The sequence below is a fragment of the Penicillium riverlandense genome (assembly GCF_028828495.1).
Source record: "Penicillium riverlandense strain IBT 135883 chromosome Unknown utg000001l_segment0_segment0, whole genome shotgun sequence".
Classification (NCBI taxonomy): domain Eukaryota; kingdom Fungi; phylum Ascomycota; class Eurotiomycetes; order Eurotiales; family Aspergillaceae; genus Penicillium; species Penicillium riverlandense.
This window is the reverse complement of record NW_026643194.1, coordinates 4,117,684-4,139,510: the sequence shown is the minus strand read 5'-3', so window position 1 is coordinate 4,139,510 and position 21,827 is coordinate 4,117,684. Positions and strand designations below refer to the sequence as shown.

Sequence of the window (21,827 nt, the reverse complement as noted above, 5' to 3'; positions counted from 1 at the left end):
TTTCTCGCAAATGGTCTCCCGCTAGGGCCTGGGCCCGGGTCCTAGCAGGAGAGTGATGGAGATACTGCATCAGCTATGCGATCCAGGCCTCTGGGGTATCGACCCCAATCTTCGTCACCAATCTTCACCAATGTTCTTTCCTGAAAACCAAACAATTCACAATTCCTTCACCGATTCCGCTTGGATTCCCTCTTCTTCTTGCACCTCCTACTCCGATCTTGTCTGCGCGTCTGCTCTGTTCGTTGGGGACGCTGAAGCCGAGTCCAAGGCCGCCGATCCTCATATTGATTGTTTTTCTTATTTTCCTTCTTCTTTTTCTTCTGTTGTTTCTGGTTGCGACGTGACTGGTTCTTGATGCCGGTGCAGTCGATGCGGTAGTAGCGTCGAAGGCGAGGCCCCGGAGGAAGGTTGAGGGGGATTGCCATGTTGGTTGTAGTAGTGGTGGTGATACGGATGGTAGTGGTAGCACCGGTGGCAGTGGTAGTGCCGCCTGTAGTGGTAGTATTGCTGGTAGTGTTGTTGCTGTTGTCATCCCACCGCCGCCAACTCAGTGTTCCGTCCGCGGTGTCGAAATGAGGGTAGAAGTTTGGCATGCTTGTTCGGTAGTACATGCGACTTTCGTTTGCGCAGCTGTGTTGCCATTCCCATCGACCGTTTTCGTACCTGATTTTGGTTGATATTAGGTAGGTGGAAGATGTTGGTAGTGAATATATATTGTGGCGTACCTGGGTCCGAAGGTTAGTATACTGCGTTTGCCGACTGCACACACGAACAGACGCGAAGATAGATATAAAGACGAATACAATAAAAGATACTAAAATAGATGTGACCACTAAACATTACGCAAAATAACGATATCCATCGCCTACCAGAAGTAAAATCGAATCATGTGAGGAATAAAAGCCAACATCCGTTCGGCCACCAGGCGCTGCCTAGTGGCGCTATCAATCTGGTTATTGTAAGGGCGCATTGGGGGCATGAAGAAGAAAGAAGCCAGATGGGGGGAGAAGGGGCATCATATATCCTTCCAGAGGTAGCATGGTCTAGATCAGTTTAGTCGCTTTCAACATCGACAGAATCGGGCTAGTCAGTATCAACTCTGGGTACAAAGGATGTCCAAGCCTAATAAGAAATTGAGATTTATTAACCCGTAGTCCGAGTCTAAAATAGGTTGAAGAAGAATGTTCTTGGTTAGTTTGTACATTGTATAGCTGGAGAGACTGAATGCCAAGGCTTACCTGAGCAGGATTTGGCAGGATCGGCGTGGCTATTCGAGACCCGCCTGGTTTTCTTTCTTCCTCACCTTCTTCTCCCGGACTCACTCGTTCCCTCATTGTCCATGACTGTTGCATAGTATCTATGTAAATATACTCGAAGCATCTCTCTCGTTACTTCTGCATCTTTTTTCACCCCCTTCCCCGACACTCGCTTACCTACTCGCTTTTTCATCTCACATCGGCATGTCGGATGACGAGGAATACTACGAGTTCGAAGATGACTATCTCTGGGACGACGTGGTCCCGGACCTAGTTGTGAGTACATCCCTTCGAACAGTTCGCGAAGAAGATCCAATACTATCAGTTCGTAACCTCCGACGCTAACCAACCTTTCCTTCACGCAGGACGAACTCGCCGCAAGCTCATATTACGACGCCTCGTACTACGACGACCCCGCGCAAGACGTGCAAGACTTCTTCAGTGATTGGGAATACTACTCAGACGACTACTACGACGAGGATACCTCGGCAGCGACGAAAATAAAGCAGAATCCTACCACGATGCGCAAACCCAAGACCTCCTCCCCTTCCGTGCACCGTGGCCCACCACCGGTCCAGTCCACCACAAAACCAGACCTCACTTCATTCCAAGGCGTGATTTGGAAGACGCCCAGCCTGGAAAGGGACCAGGATGTCACCGTCCAGATCTACGAGCCGGGCTACGGGGACAAGGTTGCCCTGCTGGAGAACTGGCGCGAGGTGTTCAAGTCCGCGCAGCCGGGTCTGGATAAATCGCGGCTGCGCAAGAAGCGGGCAAGGGAGGAGTCGCGTCGGCCTAGTCTCGCCACTGCTGTTGAGCCCATGGATACGGATGCGGTGGATACTGCGGCCCCGGCAGCAGGCAGCGAGGCGCCGCATCAGCTAGACAGCTCAGACCAAATGTCTGACGTGCTATCATTGGAAACTCCTCGCTCGAGGAACGGGGACGCAGGGGAGGCGTCCAATACCACGCCGGAGCAGGTGCTGTCCCCCGATGACGCACCCAAGCCTGCTGCCTTGGCTCCTGCCAAGAGGGGTCGGAAGCGTAAAGCGGAGACCTCGGTGCCGGAGGATGCGAATAAGGATGGGCCTGCTGGGGACTCGGTGAAGCCGCGGGCGAAACGAGTTGCGTCAAGGAAGGTTAGTGGTGGTGGTGTTGGTGGGGGTGGGCAGGACGGTGCGTCGCAGGCGGCAGGTTCGGTGCGCAGGTCGACGAGGCAGAAGAAGTAATTAGCCTGGACATTTACACATGTTTTGGATATCCGGCCTCCTTTTCTATTGGCGATATAGCATGACTGGCATGAACAGAACACATCTCAACGGAAATGCATCTTAGGGTTTACATTGACAGATATAATCTATTGATTGAATGCGCAGAACAACTTAGACAACACTACGCATACTCCTTGTTAAACGCACGACCGATAACCATCCGTCGAATCTCGCTCGTGCCCGCTCCAATCTCATACAGCTTCGCATCCCTCAGCAACCGTCCGGCAGGGATCTCATTAATATAGCCGCTTCCACCCATAAGCTGAATCGCGTCCAGAGCACACTCCGTCGCCCGCTCGGCGGCATAGAGGATTGCTCCGGCGCAATCCTGCGTCCGGACCACCATCTCGCCCGGTGTCACGGCGGCTTGGTCGACCTGTCGCGCCGTGGTATAGGTGTAGGCCCGCGAGGCGGCTAGCTTGGTGTACATGTCCGCCAACTTGCCCTGGATGAGCTGGTTGTGTGCGATGGGGGTTCCAAACTGCTTTCGCACGTGAGTGTACGGGAGGACAAGGTCAAGGGCTGCTTGCATGATTCTGCGAGGATGTGAGTTGGCATAGAAGAAAATAAAATGATTTGGAGCGGCACATACCCCAGGGGCCCAGCGCTCAGAACAAGTCTCTCTAGATCCAAACCCTCCATCAACACGCGAACGCCACGGTTCACCTCGCCCAACAGATTCTCCCGAGGAACAAACACATCCTCGAAGATCAGCTCACCCGTGTTCGAGCCGCGCATGCCCAGCTTGTCGAGCTTGCGCGCACACGAGAAGCCCTTGAACGACTTCTCCACGACGAAGGCCGTGATTCCCTTCGAGCCCTTCTCGGGCTCCGTCTTGGCATATACGACAATAAAGTCCGCATCAGGACCCTACCACACAGGATTAGTGATGGCACTTTATGGCCTGTGATGAAAAATCACACTCACATTGGTAATCCACATCTTCGTGCCATTCAACACCCATCCACCGTCCACCTCCTTCGCCGTGGTCTTCATGCTCACGACATCCGAGCCCGCTGAGTGCTCGGACATGGCCAGCGCGCCCACCTTCTCACCAGACAGGAGGCCAGGCAGGAATCGCTCTTTCTGCGCGGGGGACCCATTGAGTGAGATCTGATTCACGCAGAGTTGCGAATGCGCAGCGTACGATAGCCCGATACTGCCAGAGGCTCGGCTGAGCTCTTCCATCACCACGCAATGGGCCTGGTAGCCCATTCCCAGTCCGCCATATTCTTCATTAGCGGTCACGCCGAGGAACCTGGATTTGATTTGAAAGGTTAATACTATTTGGCCGTCTTACCAGAATGTGGGGGTTCCGTGGGAGTTCATACCCAGCATCGCCGAGCTTCTTCCACATGTCTGCAGGAAACTCATTCTGTTCGTCTGTCCGTGCGGCAACCTCGGCTGGGATTTCGCGGCCTGAACCAACACACTTGTGAGCGATTGCACCGACAGTATCTACCAGGGACGTAGTAAGCTCACGCGTAAATTCCTGCACTCGATCGCGCAATTCCAGCAAATCTTCGTCGGTGGGTGGCTCAAAGCCTGCTGGGTGTTTGGTCGACACCGTCCGCCATAAACGCGGGGAGACGCCAAGTGTGGGGATGGGCTTGCGCACCCATGAGAATGAACGGGCGGCGGAGGAGCGAAGGATGGAGGATACAGGGGAGAGCGAGGCCATGGTGGGAGGATTAGGGAGGGAAGGATTGAAAGGAGAGACACGGAGGAGTGGTGGAACTCTTAAGGGTTGATGTTGCAGACAGCGCGGCAGCCGTCGGGACAAGACAGACCAGGGCCACTCCAGGTGCTCTTCTTGTATGGTGGTGATTGATTTCTAGAATCAATTGATTGAGATGCCTTTATTATTCAAACGACTGTATTGATTCTATTTTATTGTCCCTTTTTTCTCTCTTACGCACTCTCCTCACCATCATTTCTTCTCCCTGTCTTCTTGTTGTTGTCTTTGCTCGGTTATCCGCGGCAATCGTCACTCCGCACTGGGCATCTCGTGCTTCTGTCACTCTCATTCTTCCTCTTCTTCCTTTTCCCCTTCGACAACACTCACGACACTACCATAGCCCAATGCTATGCTATCGACATAATACTCTATCTTACTCTCTCTAGCAGAGACCCCGTGTCATCGTCCTCTCAACAGCTTCTCCACACATCCTCCCCGCAATGCGCGCCCCGTCCCCGCTTGTCCTTCGGAGCGTGGGCTCGACCCGAGCTGTGCGCCGCAGCCAACCTGCTCCTCTCCTCAGATTGTCGGCTCGAACAATTGCCAGCTACACACATCCTCACCATGCATCCGCACTATCTGTCCTCCCCACTGCCGTGGACACCTCGTCGTCCGAGTACCGTGAAAACAGCCAGCAGATGCAGGAGCTCCTGGATCGGATGAGCAGCCTGCACGCGAAAATCGCACAGGGAGGATCTGAAAAGGCGCGTGAGAAGCACATGGAACGCGGCAAGATGCTGCCGCGGGACCGTATTTCTTCCCTGATCGATCCCGGCACGTCCTTCCTAGAATTGTCTCCGCTCGCCGGCCACGAAGTCTACGAAGGCGAGGATGTGCCAGCTGGTGGCATTATCACGGGTATCGGCACAGTCGAAGGCGTCAACTGCATGATCGTGGCCAACGATAGCACCGTCAAGGGCGGCACGTATTACCCGATCACCGTCAAGAAACACCTGCGCGCCCAGGCTGTGGCCCAGGAGAATCGCTTGCCCTGCATCTACCTCGTCGATTCAGGCGGTGCCAATCTGCCTCACCAGGCAGATGTCTTCCCGGATCGGGACCATTTCGGGCGTATCTTCTACAACCAGGCCCGCATGAGTTCCCTCGGAATCCCTCAGCTGTCCGTCGTTATGGGTCCCTGCACCGCTGGCGGCGCCTATGTGCCTGCAATGAGCGACGAAACTATTATTGTCGAGAACCAGGGCACGATCTTCCTCGCTGGCCCACCGCTCGTCAAGGCCGCCACGGGAGAAGTGGTCTCGGCCGAGGACCTGGGAGGCGGCCAGCTGCATTCGACCATCTCCGGCGTGACCGACTACCTCGCCGTGGACGATGCCCACGCCCTAGTGCTCGCCCGACGCTCCGTCGCTAACCTCAACTACCCTGCCACGCGAGGACCCCTGCAGTTGGACAATGCCAACTCCGAGAACCTGGTCATCAAGGAGCCCCTCTACGACCCAGCTGAGCTAAACGGCATCGTTGGCACGAACCTGCGCCGCCAGATCCCCGCGCACGAGGTAATCGCGCGCATCGTGGACGGCAGCGAGTTCGCCGAGTTCAAGCGCGATTACGGCACAACGCTGGTGACGGGCTTTGCGCGCATCCAGGGCCACCGTGTCGGCATCGTCGCCAACAACGGGATATTGTTCTCCGAGTCATCGCTCAAAGGCGCTCACTTCATCGAGCTGTGTGCCCAGCGCCGCATCCCTCTCGTGTTCCTGCAGAATATCTCGGGTTTCATGGTAGGCGCTGATGCAGAGAAGGGCGGGATTGCGAAGAACGGAGCTAAGCTGGTTACGGCTGTCGCCTGTGCGGATGTGCCCAAGTTCACGGTCGTGTTTGGATCGAGTGCTGGTGCTGGCAATTACGGGATGTGGTACGTTCTCTTTTCCCTCAACCTACGAATTTCTAACCTAACATGTGTAGTGGCCGTGCCTACTCCCCCCGCCTACTCTTCATGTGGCCCAATGCCAAAATCGGCGTGATGGGCTCCGAGCAACTCTCCGCCGTCATGGAAGCCGTCGGCCGCTCGGCCGACCCAGCCCTCAAGGCCCGCATCGACCATGAGTCCGAGGCGATCTTTTCCTCTGCCCGTTTATGGGATGACGGTGTCATTCCACCCGCCCAAACGAGGAATATGCTCGGATTGGGACTGGCCGCTGCTATGAGCGGGAAGGCCGAGCCCGATGTGCAGACCCGGTTCGGCGTGTTCCGCATGTGAGAAGAGAGAGAACCAGGATATAAAGAGACTAAAAGAAAATACCAGAAACATGGAACGAAATATAAATATATATCTTTTTGTATCCATCCATCCAGTGCGTCAGCCAAGTCAAGGCAAGCAAGCACTAAGTCAGATCCCACCGAGTAAGTATTCACAACAGAAAAAAGAAGCATAAAACTTTTTGCCCAATTCTTTCAAAAGAGCACCAGATAGACAGACATGGTTTCCAATTCATGGAAAGCAGGTGGCATCCGACCCGCAGAAAATGAAATTTCCCGAAGGGACAAATATGATGGTGATGGTGATGATGAGATTGTATGACGTGGCGAGGTGGTGAGTAGTATGCCAGCGAGGCATTGATTCTATCGTAAAGCGCATAAAACACAGAGGCGGACGTAAAAATCGACGACGACGAAGAAGAAGAAGAAGCTCGTCGTCGGGTCATATAGAAAAGACGCAGAATATCCATGGCAGCAAAGAAGCCCTTCCGTCAGAGAATAACACACCTCCCACCGGCACGGCGACTCTGCCTCTTTACCTTATCCTGGCGAAGAACCGGTCCCTCGCGCGCCTTCCGGAACTCAGTCGGCTCGCCTAGGTCCTTACGGATAATCTGCCGACACAAATCAATGAAGACCTCGTTGACATTTGCGCGGCGCCGCGCAGAGGTCTCGTAGTAGGGCGCGTTGCCCCAGCTTTGGGAGAGGCCGAAGGCGCGCGCGCGGGGCACGGCGCGGTCGTCTTCCAGGTCGGATTTGTTGCCGACTATCACGAGCGGGACGTGTTCGTCGTCTTTAATTCGGATGATTTGTTCGCGGAGTTCGGCGAGTTCGTTCAGTGACGAGTTGCTTGTTATTGAGAAGACGAGGAGGAAGCCTTGGCCTTGTTTCATGTAGATCTCTCTAGACTGGGGTTAGTTGTCTTGATTTAGGAGCTGGGAGGCTGTTGGGTGGGTTTTATCACCTCATGGCCGCTGGGATACGGTTAGCATGGTGATTGATACATCTCGTGGAGTGTGAAGGAAGGACTTACTGAACTGTTCTGTTCCGGCAGTGTCCAGACTTTTGATTCCCAAGGTCAGCAAGACTCGACTCCAGGCAGCAAAAGCTATACCACCTACATTTCTAAGATGCATTGTCGGCCCTAGCGGAACGGCATTAATGTCTGCTTTGCACACAGGTATAGAGACGCAACTTACATCAACCTCAATCTGTTTCCGGTATGAATCCTCGATGGTAGGGTCGTAGCTTTCGATCCAGACATTTTGGACAAATTGAGCTGTCGATCCCATAATTAGTTCCCAAGCTCGGACCGAGGCACGCGAGACAGGCAGTAAATACACACCAGTTAAACAACTCTTGCCAACACCTCCTGTTCTCGAGATATCTATTGTCAGTGGGGTGTTTCTCGCGAGACAGAATGGTCATCCATCAGAGCAAAGCAAAGCTTACCAGCGCCCAGCACAACAATATGATACTCCCGTCTACAGACCATGGTCAGAAACAGCCATTGAGGAACCCCAGACAATAGAAACACTTACTGAGGCCTCATTGAGCTCCCAGATATCCTGATTATTTATATAGTGGTGTGCGGTGGGGGTTGTGATGAGATGGAGCGAACTGAGGTCAATTGCAAGCGTGTTTGTTGATCCCGACGAGAGCTACGTGACCGGATCGTCCCGCGGAGCAGAATATCACTTGTCGTCTAATGAGCGTGGTTGTGGTGGGTTATTTTGTCGTGTGCGAGAGTCCTCCCATTCGGTAGCGAAAGATGAATTCTGCACGGTTCACCTCAAGAATGGCGTGGCACGGTCGTCTAGGCAGGAAACGGATCTTGGGGGCCGATGGCCAGAAGGGAGCGAGAGATCGAGCGAGACAGAGAGAGAGACAGCAAGGAGGGCGAACCGGTTACATCGGTGAGTAGGCAGGACCGTAGCCGGGTTCTGGCTGCAATGATGCAAGACGGTGCTGACCTGAGGGAATTGGGGAGGGGTTGTGTGAGTTTGAGTGAGGCGGTGGGAATAACTCAGAATTGTGTGCGGGATGGAAGCCTGTGGGCCAGACGGGCCAGGCTTATGGACTAGCCCGCGTCTGCATGTTTGGGTGGAGGGAAAACCAAAAAGACAGGAACAGTGGACAAAAATCACATCATTGCCTCTTATTGATTGTGGGAAATCACGAATCTCCCGATCGCGGAAGATTATTATTGCTGCATTCACAGGGAAGCTACAGGAGGTAGATAGATCGGTGGTACAGATCGGTCTAGTTCGTTGCAAGGGCGATTTGTGATCTGTGATGGTTGGTGGGGCTGGCCAAAAGAAAAAAAAAAAAAGAATCGTGACAAGAGTGGGATTCGAACCCACGCCCCCTTGCGGAGATCAGGACCTTAACCTGACGCCTTGGACCAACTCGGCCATCTTGCCTTGCTTATGGGAGATAAGGGAGGGCTGGTCTACTCGAGGTGGATGCTATTGACCAAGGTAATCAGTGTAGTATTGAAGTGGGTTGTGGTGAAGCGGAAAAACTAGAGATTTGATTCCTTGCTCAAGACACGAATAAAACCCTGGATCGAATAAGAGCGAATTGCCGCATATAACAAAGAGCTCTACCATCCCGCCCGACTTGGTGATGTTTTCTAATCCAGATATCAAGGGATTAGCAAGCTTGGCTTTGGAGCAAACCCGATAGTTTGGTTCTGTCGCGATGTTCAGTATGATAACTGCTACTTTCCTACGTAGTCATAACCTGCTAAAAATAGGTCACTGAGAAGGAAACACGATAATACCCGACTTGTCTTTGGAGGATCCAGAGGAATACCGGGAAGGCGATAACAAAGTGTTGTTCCTGTAGTTCTTGTAGTTCATGTAAAAAAGGTGGCAATAAGGCCTTGATGAGACAAGAGCTGCTGCTCATGGACCTTGGCTCAACAGTGAACGAAGCCCATGAACGGCACACCATCACATAATAGTGGAGGAGCATTTCCTGTGCTGCAATTTGTATAAACGTGGAACTCTGATATAGAATAAGTATGAACTATTATGGAGTCATAGTAATCTATGGCAGCCCTATACGTCATGCGGAGGTTGGCATCCAGGATACCCGTGTATGGTTTCTGAATATCGTCAGGAGTATAGACGGAATGAATGAATGTTTAGCCTTGTCGGCTGACCCCGTAGCGAATCTGTTGACTAGGCCGGCTGCTTCTTTTCACTACATAATCACATCGGAGCCATAGGTACAGGAATAGGTAAATCCTCACATGCCCGGTGCATCTGATCACAGCCGAAACGAGTACGTCATGGACGACCACGTGACCCGCACGGGCGCAGAGATACGGCCAGCTCGACCGCTTGCATTTTCCCATCCCTCGCTCTCACTCCATAATACTTCATTACCGCAACTCCCAAACCCTTCCGTACATACAACCTGCAACACCTGCACCATGTCTTCTTTCCAAGACCGTGCCCAGCATCAAATCGCCCAGCTCGATAAGGAGGTATGTGCCCTTTTGTGCGATGTTTCGCTGGTGCCTCGCCAGCTCGAGCCGTGCCCGATGCGACCTTTTTTGGGGGAGCGGATCTCAATCTCGTTTTGTGGGACTGTGTTGGACTGACATGAAACGTGGTGGTAGCTCTCCAAATACCCCGTCCTCAACAACCTTGAGAGACAGACCTCCGTCCCCAAGGTGTATGCCATCCTGGGTCTGGCCGGAGTCTACTTCTTCCTGGTCTTCTTCAACATCGCTGGCGAGTTCCTCGTCAACTTTGCCGGTTTCCTGATCCCCGGCTACTACTCGCTTCAGGCCCTGTTCACGTCGGGCACCGCGGATGACACTCAGGTGAGATTCCGACATGATGGCTTGTGCTCATGACTAGTATACTGACTGACAACTCTTGTAGTGGCTGACGGTATGTTTCGGATGCTCTAGGGCACCACATGACTTTATACTGACCTGATTCCAACAGTACTGGGTTGTCTACGCTTCCCTGACCGTGCTTGAGAGCGCCATCAATGCCGCCTACTGGTTCCGTACGTTGCTGATAATATGTCCCCAAAGCCAATTGCTAACATGAGAACTATAGCCTTCTACTACATCTTCAAGTTCGTCCTGGTCCTGTGGATGGCCCTGCCCCAGACCAAGTAAGCATGTTCCGGACGAAACCCCCGAAACCCGCAAATTACTAATCACTTCCCAACCCAGCGGCGCCCAAATCATCTTCCACTCCTTCCTCCAGCCCGTGCTTGGCCGCTTCTTCTCCAGCACCGGCACCTCCGCCAACCTCCGCGCCGCGGCTGATGCTGCGAACAAGTCGCACTCCACCTGAACGGATCACTAGTTTTCCGCCCGAGAATCGCAATAGACAATACTCGTACATCTGCACACCTAGCGTGACTGTGGATTGCGGGTCCCATCGATTCTCTGTGGAGTGTAAGAAGGGGAGCATGTGTGTGAGATGTGCAGCAGGCGCAGAGAAGGGGTTGACCTTGTTATAGAGTGGACCTGACGGGGAGAGAGAGGTCTAGGTGGATAGCTGCTTGCTTGATATGATGTAATCTTTTATTTTCAAGTTTACTTCAATGGTAGTGGAAGAGCTAGCTGTCCGTATTGGGATTTATATTGTAGACTGGTAACAAGAGCATGGTGTGCCCCCATGTCTGGAGCTCCCAAGCGGGATTTTCTCGACGCAAAGAAATTCAAACGAATAGACGCCTCCCAGTAAATAAACACAAAACGCCGAGATAATAGCTAACACCAAACTCCGTAACCGTCATCAATTGCTCCCGGGGCTGGCCGGGAGCAGTCGTCAACTGTGGCATCGCGAATGCTGCCATCTATAAGCCGCCCACCAGTCGCGGCGACGAATACTGCGAATGGCCTAACACACTCATCAATGTGTAGACTCAATAAAGCCCAATCCGATTGCCCCAGCCATCCGTTCTCGGATTGACCACGATCCGGTACGGGAAGGGATTCGAGTCACTGGTGGTAATGGGCGGAATATGATCTTTGTCCTTGTTAACGACGGCCAGTATCTTCAGCGCCGCTTTCTGCAGCATATTCCCCATAGCCTTGCGGACTTTCGCTCGTTCTGTCAGCCAGACATTGATTAGCATGCGTGAACTCAAGGCGATCTGTTCGTTCAGGAAAACATACCAGAGTCAGTCCGCGGCGTCGCAATCGTCACATCCAGCGTCCAAATCTCCCAACACACCTCCTCCTGGCCCTTCCCAGCCAGTCCACCAAACCAAAGACCCGAGCGACGCCGCTTCTTCTCGTAGAATTCCACTGCGATCCGGCCGCGCACTCCCCCTCCTCCGCCGGCACCACCTACGGGGTTCCCATCGGCAGCGCCAGCAGCGGAAGAAAGGTGCTGACGGACTAGTGCGGCGACTCGTGAATCGATCAGGGTCTCGAGGTCGGCGTCGTTGATGGCCGGGAGGGTGAAGTCGAGGACGTCGAAGGTGACGGGACGGATGGAGGGGAAGTAGCGGTGGAAGAAGATGAGGTTGAGGACGCCTGGATTGGATCGCTCCGTTAGTTAGTGTGTGTCAATCAGGGATGTGTTTGTGTTTGTTATAAACTCACCCTTTAATACATCGCGCACCGTGGTGGTGTCGGCGAAGATCTCCAGGAAGTACTCCGGAGGGGTTCTGCGGGGCTCCATCCGCGGTCGTCGACGGGCGTGTGGTACCGAGCTGCGCGGGTATTCGAGTCCAGAGGACAAGGATGAGCTATCAGAGTGCAGCGGAGTGCTGGCAGACTGCTCTGGACGGGATCATGGGAGAGAATACTGTGTGGTGGCCAAGGAGGGAGTCGAGGGGAGGTGATGACGATGGGGAATGAATGAGGGCGGCCAGTATCGGCGGCCATCGATCGGGCTGGGCCGTTGGTTATCGCTTATCTGGGGTGAGGTCGGGGAGTGTTCAGCAGAGAGCGATACTAACACCGAGTGTTTTTCTTTGATGATTTCTTAAATCAGAAGGAAGATTCAATCCGTCGCGACAGGGATTGACTCCTCGTAGCACAAATGGCCGAAGTTGCCCTAATCCGGAGATTCATGCCGGAATGGGATCAAACCACAGGTACTTTGTCGAACCGTTCCTGAGTAAATAGTTGGTTACAGAATTATAGAGTTGCATTTAGCGATAATAATAATGATAATAAAGAATACCAACATGTGCTCCTAATTTATGCTTAACGCAGTGGCAGTTCACGTTGGCCTAGTTAACTAACCGAGGCCGATGATCGCCCCAGCCCAATAGATCCGCGACCGAGGTCTTGCTCTTCTTCCCTCCCCAGCCACTTCAACTTCACCGTTTCACCCAATACCATCCACCACAACCAACTCAGTATGATAGGCGCCACCAGGCGCTGGTTCCGGCGCAATCGCAGAGGCCTTGCGATCGGGGCTGGAGTCCTGGGAGCTGGCTACTTGGCCGGCCAGTATGTGCTGTCCAAGATCTCTGAGGCGCGTGAGCGTATGAGCAGCGACCGTATCGCCCGCGAAAAGTGAGTTCCGTCATGCCTGATCCTGTATAACATCAATCGGGATGGGATGCTGACCGGCCACGCGGCCGCAACAGTCTGCGTCGTCGATTCGAACAGAATCAGACCGACTGCACCTACACCATTCTGGCATTGCTGCCCACCGCCACGGAAAACATCGTCGAGGCCCTCCCCGTTGAGGAGCTAACCAAAGAGCTGCAGAAGAAGCGCGCTGAGAGGCTGGCTCGCCTCAGCGCTGGGGAACCTCCCGGCTCGGATATGAGCTCGGTGTCACCCAGCTTGCCGGAGGATGATCGCTCCAGCTTCCAGAGTGAGGGATATGTTCACACAAGTCAGATGGCCGAGTCTGCGGATGATGGACAACCCAAAGTCAAGCGGAACAAAACTCAGCTTTGGAATGAGGTGAAAATTACCTGTATGTGCTTCTTGCAGAGTGCAAGGGACCACGATACTGACTCTCGCAGCTATCACGCGATCCTTCACTTTGGTCTACACGCTCTCCCTGCTTACCATCTTCACCCGCATCCAACTCAACCTCCTCGGCCGTCGAAACTACCTTTCCAGCGTCATCTCCATGGCCGCACCCCAGACCGACTCGACGATTAGCTTGGAAGACCATGACGAATTGACCCAGACCCTCGGTGACGACTTCGAGACCAATCGGCGATACCTTGCGTTCAGTTGGTGGCTACTTCACCGGGGATGGAAGGAACTGATGGAGCGTGTCCAAATGGCCGTGACAGAGGCCTTTGGTCCACTGAATCCGCGGGAGGATATAAGCTTGGTCAAGCTGTCAGAGTTGACATTGCAGATTCGAAAGAAGGTGGAGGGTGGTACAGAAGAGGAACGCCGGTATGTGGTTTTCTTATCGAGTGGTTCTTGCTGACTGACACTATTTGTAGGTCCCAGAAATGGCTGTCATGCTTGCTACCCCCGAGGGAGGAAGAGGAGTTTGTTTTGCGGGAGTCCGGGGTGGAGGGGGTGACGGATCCATCTTCCTTGCATACAACCTCGACCCTGCGTCATCTCTTGGATGAAACCGCCGACCTCATTGAGTCCCCAACCTTCTCGTATGTGTTGACCCTTCTCAACAACGAAGGGTTCTCTATGTTAGTCGACCAAAAATGCGCCACCGATGCCTTCAGGCCGTCAACCTCTGCCCCAGAGACTGCCCCGCAATCTTTCGAGTCAGTCGCGACCGTTGTCCCCCTGGCCACAGCAGAGCGCAAGACGAAGCTCGCCAACCTGCTCGCCGTGCTGGCGCGCCAGGCCCATGTGATTGGCAATGGCACCCACCCGCCAAACGAGTATCTGAATGCACTGGATCAGAACGTGCGCGAGCTCGAGGCATTCTCGGCTGTGGTGTACAGCTCGAATTTCGACCTGGAACCGCTCGGCGCTAAGGAGAAGGCTGAATCTAGTACCGTGAACGATGCTGATTCTGCTTCCTCGTCATATGCCCCTGTGATGGTAGACACCGAGGAGACTGCTAGCAGCAGCGTTCCGATCCTGGTTGATAATGACGAGAAGGTGGAGGTGGAGTCCGAGGCCCAACAAGAAGGAGTTGAGTCTTCTTTCGAGCAGGCCTGGGGTAAGGCTACCTCGACGGAGTAATTGACCAGCTCCTTTGGAAGTTGATGAGCGTGTTATTTCCCCTCTACGCATTCTTGTACTCTGTCATTCTACTATTTCGATTATATACTAGACTTGACGATATGATTGATACCTTGTACTTCATTTGAGTCCTCGCGACTTGGCCATCTGCTTCAAATGTTCCAACAGTACCTAATTAAGAGTATGATTCAGTGTTTTTCTTGCCTGAATGAGTATTCTATATCCTCGAGTGATACGACATTGATTGCAACAACTAGAGCCAGAAGTGATTAGTACTACATTGTCAGCTTGATGCGCATTATTTCGAGCATGCCTCTACCATTAAAAATCTCATTTTAATGAAGCTGATAAGAACATTCTGGGGGTTGGGGGACAGTATAGATAGCGATCCACATCGGCGAGTTCCGCCGCCTTATATCTCCGGCGCCACAGAGTACACGCTACACACATCATCGCGATGCCATCACCCAAACTTACAGACCGCATCAAATCTATCCAGAGCATCCGACTAGCCGGAAGTTCTTCCACCTGGGACATCCGGATCGGATACCCTGACGCCTCAAAACATGGCAGCATCACATCCATCACCCCGCCCTCGTCCGAGGACATCTCAAATCCTCCTCTGGCACTTCCAAGCTTAACACATCCACACATTCATCTTGACAAAGCATTCGTCCACAGTGCACCCGAGTATGCACATTTGCTGCCCTCAACGGGCTCCTTCCAGGAGGCGTTGTCCTTCACCATGAAGGCTAAACAGCAATTCACACGTGAAGATCTTCTTCGCAGAGGGGAATGGCTACTGGCCGAGTCGGTTTCTGCCGGCGTGACTGCGATGCGGGCATTTGTTGAGGTAGATTCTACCGTGAAGTTTACTTGTCTAGAAGCGGGTCTTGCTCTCAAGGAGCAGTGGAAGGATGCGTGTGAGATCCAGATTGCCTGTTTTGCACAAGACCCGATCTTCTCTGGGGAGTTTGGAGAGGAGAATAGGAGTCTCGTAGAGAAGGCGCTTTGCAATTACCCCAGAATCGATGTGATCGGAACGACGCCTTACGTTGAGTCGAGCGTCGAGGCTGCGAAGAGAAATATCGAATGGGCCATTGGGCGTGCTCTCCAGCTCGGAAAACATGTTGATTTCCATCTGGATTACAACCTGGATCCCGAGAAGGAAGCATTGGTTTGGCATGTCTTGAAGACCCTCTGTGAATCTGGCTGGACGACAAACTCCACATCAAAGCGTGTCATGCTGGGACATTGTACGCGCCTGACGCTGTTCAAGGACGACGAATGGGATAGACTTGCACGCGAGATTTGTGACCATGATCTACCCGTGAGCTTTGTGGGCTTGCCAACAAGTGACCTGTACATGGCATCCTCGCCTAGCGCGTCTAGTGGTCAATGCTCCCACCACCGGCCTAGAGGCACTCTACAAGTCCCAGAAATGATCCGGAGATATGGCCTCGACGCCGTGCTTGGAGTGAACAATGTCGGCAACGCCTTCACGCCCTGGGGATCGCCCGACCCGCTCTTCTTGGCCTGTTTAGGTGTTGGAATCTATCAATCTGGTACACAGGCAGACGCGGAGCTTTTATATGAATGTGTCTCAACTCGTGCTCGAAAGGCAATTGGCTTGCCATCTGCTTCAGGTTTGATCTTGAGACCAGGCGACGTACCTGACCTGATATTGTTTTACGATCGAGATGAGACTGGATGTGAGGTGTCCCGTCCACGATATAGAGTGGCAGATGTTATCTGGGATCCACCGGCGAGATTGAATAGAGATGTTGTGTCGGGTGGACGGCTGAAGCCCGCTGCTCTGGCTGGCTGGAGCCTAGATACTCGTTATCAATTTGCATAGCCATCCTGTGTGTTGCTGATATGTGACTTATACTATTACTAGAGGTATTAATTGGTTTAATGGTAGTGTCACATCGAGTCAAGTCCGATTGATATGCTCTATCCACACGCGAGTATCGACATTTGCCAGCTGGTCTTCGAATGGAGAAATGACTTGTATTATCCCGTTTTGTATTTTGTCACAACTAACGAACCTATTAACTACTACCAATTGAATGGTTATTGCCCCATCTAAGAACCCCCTGACCCTCAATCTCGCCTGCAAAATTGTCATAGCCGCTTGACCACTACTGGCTAGACTGTACCTTTTACTATACTATCCCAAGTCGGTATGCCCCGGCCATAGCACGCCGCGGGGTGAATACTACGGTAGCAAGTGTGCCAAGAGCCCCGGAAAACGAAGGATACAGTAGGCCGGAGAATTGTTCACATTTAACGTTCCAGAAGATCTCCATAATGGCCCGGAAATCTTCGGTGATTTGCACCCCATCTCTGATCCATAATTTTTCATATCGGGACCCGGCAATCTAGCAATATACTTCCGACACGAACTAATAAATTCTCCACTGGACAAACCAAACATGTTCGCATGAAGTTTTATATAGATTATTTAATGATCATCATAATACCTGAAGTCGCATTTTCTAGCCAAGAGTGTGGTACCGCCAGAGCCGAAGCCACGCGGAGGGCTGCACACCGCCGGCTAGGTGAAGAAACTGGTTGATTGGATTCGGTGTATATAATGGCCCCATTATTATCATTCTCAGTGTTGCATCCATCTTCGTACTGACCGGGCTGATTAGACTAAGGGAGATGGTGAAACGAAACCAAATGGGAATATGGCCCGAGGGGGTGGTGCGCCTCTAAAGCACGGACATCCACTAAGCCCCTCTGGTACCTGCAGGATCAACTAGCCCCGCAGTTTTGGAGTAAATGCAACACCAGGAACCGCAACATATGTGATAGGCTTGCCTCTGCCGCTGCGTGTGGTTCGGCTTTGCAGAACTGGCACCAGTCTTTATGTTGGTCATACTGTCGATCTTTTGAAGTTCTAGGCATCTTGTCCCGCGGACACATAGCCTCAGACTACCACTGCATTGTGACTTCTGGCCCCACGAGTGACCAGTTCTGGAGCGATAAAGCGTTTCGTTGGATTGCTGTTGCATTCAAGTCAGGATAGAGATATCGCCCCTAATAGCATTTCATGTTACACAAATAATAGCATCATGCGCCCTGACGAGGATGTGTGTTACCGTATCTCCCACGTGCCGCCCGCAAGATGGCTCTTACCGTCATTTGCAAGTGATAGCGAATAGGAGTTGGAACTTTTACATAGGAATAATACTCGAATGCAAGTTGTCAACTTTAAATGAGAATATGCAAGATCATGTTTCATGAAAGAAGCTTGGGGATCGTAAATATGTACACGAATGGGTTGAGTAGACCTTTAATGCAAAGGGCAGACTCGGGCTTCCTCAATGGGGGAGGCGCGGAATAACTCGAAATGATTTATCACAAGATTTAGCGAGGGAACTGGATGGGAGAACAGCCCGCAATCACTGGAATAAGCCAAGACCCAATCCAGGGGTCGGCAGAAACGAATGTGGCGTCAACTTGACTTGGAGGGGCTAGGAGCTAGCCTAGCAGGGAGAACCGGTGGTGAGGATGCTGTGCGCCTCCTGGGCGTAGGTGCAACCATTGTTGACATTGGAGTCGGAGAAGGCGGCGGCCCACATCATGATTCCGCCGAAATGAGGGTTGCTGCTGTAGTTGCCGACGAGAGTTGCCAGGGCGCTTGGCTCGAGGTAGTATTGAGCACCGCTGGACGAGCCAGTGGCGCCATCGGGGGCAGCAGGCACACCGATGAAGATTTTGGCATTGGCGGAGGGGGTGTTGGCAACGTTGGCGACCCAGGCGTCGTAGTTGATGACACCATTAACAGAGCAGCCGGGGTTGTTGTAGAACTGGACCCAGAGGTAGTCAAATTGGGAGTTGGTGATAATCTCCTGCATGTTGGGCTCGGGAATGGGGCACTGCGGCGCGCCAGTGATGTAGTAGGTATTGGCGGAGTCAGAAGCAAAGTTGGAACGCAGCGTGCTGATCATATACTGATAGTACTGGTTGCCGCTTGAGGCTTCGATATCGAAATCCCAACCGTTCACGTAGACATCACCGAAGGGACGGGGCACAGTGCCATTGCCCGAGTTGCCGTAGGCATCCCAGAGGTTCTGGCCAATAGTCTCGGCCTCCTGCTGGGACTGCAGCGAGTACGCACCAACGGCTCCGCCGAGGGAGAGAATAATCTTGATGCCGGCGGACTGGCATGTCTTGATTGCTGAGGCCAAAGCATCGCATTGCGAGGGTTCGCCAGTGCCTCCGGAAATGGAGCACGACTGTCCAATAATACCGGACGCGATATCGTTGCCATTGCCATATTGATACAGGAAGGCCAGGACAAGGATGTCGATACCAGAAGTCCCGTTGCAGTAAGAGGCCAGGTCGTTATTTTCCTCAACACCGCCACCGTTCTGTCCCCAGTAGACAACATTCTGTGCGCCAGAATCAGCACGGGGATAGTGCCTGATCCTATGGGGTACAGCCGATGCACAGGTGGCTAGGAGACCCAGACCAGCGAGGATAGCGGAATACTTCATTTTGAGTGAAAAATATGAGTTGGGTTTAAAAAAAGGAATGAGAAGTAGGCAGAGGTCAACTCTGTAAGAGATCAACTCTTTATTCAAAGGAATGAAAAATTGATAGGTTCGTCAAGAACCTAGAGAATATAGTCGAGTAGCCGGTGTTGGAAGGCCGATGATGAAAAGAGAAGATGGAACCGAGAGGGATTGAGCTGTATTTATGTCCTCTTGATCGCGGAGGACCCGTAAATGGAGTTCAGATATTTAGCCAGTACATTCCGAAGTATCCACTAGAGGTAGGATGTGCTAAAGACGCACGGTCACATTCAAAGGGTCGAGATCTATCACAGGAGGGTTGCACTTCACCGCGTGAGGCACGACGGTCCTCGATCGATTCCCTGGTAGACGTGACATTCCGATAACTAGCGCTAAGGGCACGCGGCACGACACACGGCGCAGCTATGAAGATTACTGTACTTTCCTGACTCGGTCATCGCCACCGTCACATTTCTTTAGATGTCTAGAAGCTTTCGAATGAGAGAAATGTAACGCGAAGCCCTCACGACAGGGTCAAAGTCTGCCACAGCAAAGAACTGATCTACCCGGGTGTGCCTCTTTTGGACAGTGCACCTATTTTAGACAGGTTACAACGTAAATTCAACGAACAGTTTCGAGATCCCTGGACGGCCCTTCCCGGTCCTCTCTCAATAAATTCCAGGTCACACTGGTCAAAAAACTGGGTGCTAGATGGTTTCAAACCAGCTGACGAGAATGGCCACGCCAGAAATACTTTGTAATTCGAAATAGCATTCTTGGGCATGGGGATATCACGAGGTTCAACGAACATCTCTTCCTCAATTTTAGCCAAAGAAAGAAAACGGTGAAGTCCGCAGTAGAACCCGTCAAATCAGTAGTAGCCACTAAATTCCTCGAAGATTCTAGCACAAGGACTTGATGTTCATCTGCACTATCGGCATTGGTGGACCCCACGGGTGGAGCCCCGCACGAGCGATTCTACTTTGGGTCAGATGCTACATGGCTGATTCACGCGGCGTTTGAGATACAGTCGATCCTTAATTTCCACGTTTCTGACTGGTCATAGGGGGACTGACAGTCCACGGGGCCGGAACAGTATACCAAGCTCAATGGTTTGTTCCTAGACCAGCCAAAAACTAAGCCACTCCGTCATCCCTCCGATGTAGTATATACTCCGCGGAATCTGCAAGTCATCCACCATTTATCAGCTGGCAACGCACTTCAGGTGCAACAGCGGGCGACATATTTGGGGGGATGTACCGGGCATGATATCCCTTCGTATGTACTCGGCATGGCGATCATACAACTCTAGAACAATTATCACCCTACATCTCACTCTTCAAGCATCGCGCGACCGAAAAGTGACATCGTATTCATCAACCCTCCACCTGGCTACCACTGTGATACCAACATTTGAAGTCGGTATGCACCTGGAAGGAAATGGTAGGTCTCCTAGAAACATATCCTTGCAGCCCCCCAGCACGGCCATGACACTTGATGATAATATTGTGATGCACGATATTCGAAGCGGTGTAGGGAATTCGGCATACAACAAAGACCTTGAAATGTGTACATTATGCAGGTTTTCGGCATATACGACGGCCAGGGAGTGGAGAAGAAGGCTCCCGTCCGCTCAACCGTACTTGAGCCACCTGCTTTACGCAGCTTTTCCCTATGTGCCCTTCGTACCATTCATAATATCTTGATATCGTCCCTGTTGGGTGGATGCGAGTGGTTTAATGTGGACATTGCGAAATATATGTTCTGCGCCCTCACCCCCCGGTAAGTGTCTGCAGCCATAGCATGACTCAAATCAGCCCTGTAGATGACACGATATATATATTTCTACTGGATTATGCGTTCTGAGCTATAATGTTTTGCAATATAGCGCTGCCGAGGCAGTGATGGCATCTACATTAAACGGTATCACTCAAAACATTACCTGGCTGAAATGGGCAAGAATTCAGACAAAATCGGGAATCAAGCAGAAAAGTATGGCTAATGTTCTTTCATCATAACCCTGTATATGTAGTTCTGTCCAGGCAACAGCCACATTCCACAATCTCCTCTGCGGGGCCCTCGTTCCAAATTTACAACAATATCGTCGGGCGTATTGATCTTGTCAAGTAATAGTCCAGTCGTCGGATCAATGATATCCACTCCTCCCATTGCTGCTACCAACACGTATCCATTCCGCGTCACTTGAAGTCCATCAGTCCAACCAGGCTCCGTCTGATATATCATTCTTGGGTTACTCAAAATCGAACCCTTGACATCAAACGTCCATAGGTTTCGCAGACTGGTGGCATAATGACTCAAAGGCTTGCCTGAAGTGGAGTTAGAGTCGGCAACATACAATGTCGACTCATCGAGGGAGAAGGCAAGTGGACGAGATGGGGACCGATGGGGACATTGGCGATGAGCTCACCCTTTTAAGCAGCGTTAGTGATTATTAGCTTTCAGGCAGTGCTAAGGTCGGATTGTTTGCTTTCAAATACGATCCGTTTACATTTCATTTTTTCGAGTCTTACGGAATATATTGTCTGTGTAGCTGACGGGCAGTTCACGTTCAGGCCTTACTTCGCAACATGGATTGTATGTTTTCCACCCTCCACATTTGTCTCGAACAAGTTCCGGCTATGGTCCATCATTTCCATCACGCGCTCATGTCCATCCACCAAGACCTTTCCT

The 21,827-nt window shown here is 52.2% G+C and overlaps 10 protein-coding genes across 10 annotated transcripts; 5 read left to right on the top strand and 5 right to left on the bottom strand.

Moving 5' to 3' along the window:
- Window positions 1-167: 167 nt before the first annotated feature.
- On the bottom strand, window positions 168-593 carry N7474_001677 (uncharacterized protein; the record flags this gene model as incomplete). The annotated part of the gene is made up of 1 exon (XM_057193092.1): window positions 168-593. The coding sequence occupies one exon, from the start codon at window positions 591-593 to the stop codon at window positions 168-170; it is 426 nt and encodes a 141-aa protein (XP_057058045.1).
- Window positions 594-1,355: 762 nt separating this feature from the next.
- Window positions 1,356-2,485, top strand: N7474_001676 (uncharacterized protein; the record flags this gene model as incomplete). The annotated part of the gene is made up of 2 exons (XM_057193091.1): window positions 1,356-1,532; window positions 1,622-2,485. Coding segments are annotated over 2 exons (1,041 nt in total), but the record flags the coding sequence as incomplete, so codon positions are not given.
- Window positions 2,486-2,648: 163 nt separating this feature from the next.
- On the bottom strand, window positions 2,649-4,208 carry N7474_001675 (isovaleryl-CoA dehydrogenase; the record flags this gene model as incomplete). The annotated part of the gene is made up of 4 exons (XM_057193090.1): window positions 2,649-3,063; window positions 3,120-3,397; window positions 3,455-3,785; window positions 3,859-4,208. The coding sequence occupies 4 exons, from the start codon at window positions 4,206-4,208 to the stop codon at window positions 2,649-2,651; spliced, it is 1,374 nt and encodes a 457-aa protein (XP_057058043.1).
- A 497-nt stretch (window positions 4,209-4,705) lies between these two features.
- N7474_001674 (putative 3-methylcrotonyl-CoA carboxylase, beta subunit (MccB)) lies at window positions 4,706-6,486 on the top strand (the record flags this gene model as incomplete). Its single annotated transcript, XM_057193089.1, has 2 exons — window positions 4,706-6,141; window positions 6,192-6,486. The coding sequence occupies 2 exons, from the start codon at window positions 4,706-4,708 to the stop codon at window positions 6,484-6,486; spliced, it is 1,731 nt and encodes a 576-aa protein (XP_057058042.1).
- A 490-nt stretch (window positions 6,487-6,976) lies between these two features.
- N7474_001673 (uncharacterized protein) lies at window positions 6,977-8,037 on the bottom strand (the record flags this gene model as incomplete). The annotated part of the gene is made up of 7 exons (XM_057193088.1): window positions 6,977-7,388; window positions 7,450-7,459; window positions 7,519-7,547; window positions 7,607-7,629; window positions 7,685-7,764; window positions 7,938-7,969; window positions 8,027-8,037. The coding sequence occupies 7 exons, from the start codon at window positions 8,035-8,037 to the stop codon at window positions 6,977-6,979; spliced, it is 597 nt and encodes a 198-aa protein (XP_057058041.1).
- A 1,890-nt stretch (window positions 8,038-9,927) lies between these two features.
- Window positions 9,928-10,810, top strand: yop1 (putative membrane biogenesis protein (Yop1); the record flags this gene model as incomplete). Its single annotated transcript, XM_057193087.1, has 6 exons — window positions 9,928-9,981; window positions 10,117-10,323; window positions 10,385-10,393; window positions 10,451-10,514; window positions 10,568-10,625; window positions 10,687-10,810. 6 exons carry the CDS (start codon window positions 9,928-9,930, stop codon window positions 10,808-10,810), a joined length of 516 nt encoding a protein of 171 aa, XP_057058040.1.
- Window positions 10,811-11,387: 577 nt separating this feature from the next.
- N7474_001671 (autophagy-related protein 101) lies at window positions 11,388-12,151 on the bottom strand (the record flags this gene model as incomplete). Its single annotated transcript, XM_057193086.1, has 3 exons — window positions 11,388-11,575; window positions 11,641-12,003; window positions 12,073-12,151. 3 exons carry the CDS (start codon window positions 12,149-12,151, stop codon window positions 11,388-11,390), a joined length of 630 nt encoding a protein of 209 aa, XP_057058039.1.
- A 687-nt stretch (window positions 12,152-12,838) lies between these two features.
- On the top strand, window positions 12,839-14,607 carry N7474_001670 (peroxisomal biogenesis factor 3; the record flags this gene model as incomplete). Its single annotated transcript, XM_057193085.1, has 4 exons — window positions 12,839-12,996; window positions 13,071-13,408; window positions 13,458-13,845; window positions 13,896-14,607. 4 exons carry the CDS (start codon window positions 12,839-12,841, stop codon window positions 14,605-14,607), a joined length of 1,596 nt encoding a protein of 531 aa, XP_057058038.1.
- A 457-nt stretch (window positions 14,608-15,064) lies between these two features.
- Window positions 15,065-16,465, top strand: N7474_001669 (putative zinc metallopeptidase; the record flags this gene model as incomplete). Its single annotated transcript, XM_057193084.1, has 1 exon — window positions 15,065-16,465. One exon carries the CDS (start codon window positions 15,065-15,067, stop codon window positions 16,463-16,465), a length of 1,401 nt encoding a protein of 466 aa, XP_057058037.1.
- A 1,639-nt stretch (window positions 16,466-18,104) lies between these two features.
- On the bottom strand, window positions 18,105-19,118 carry N7474_001668 (endochitinase 2; the record flags this gene model as incomplete). Its single annotated transcript, XM_057193083.1, has 1 exon — window positions 18,105-19,118. The coding sequence occupies one exon, from the start codon at window positions 19,116-19,118 to the stop codon at window positions 18,105-18,107; it is 1,014 nt and encodes a 337-aa protein (XP_057058036.1).
- Between the last annotated feature and the right edge of the window lie 2,709 nt (window positions 19,119-21,827).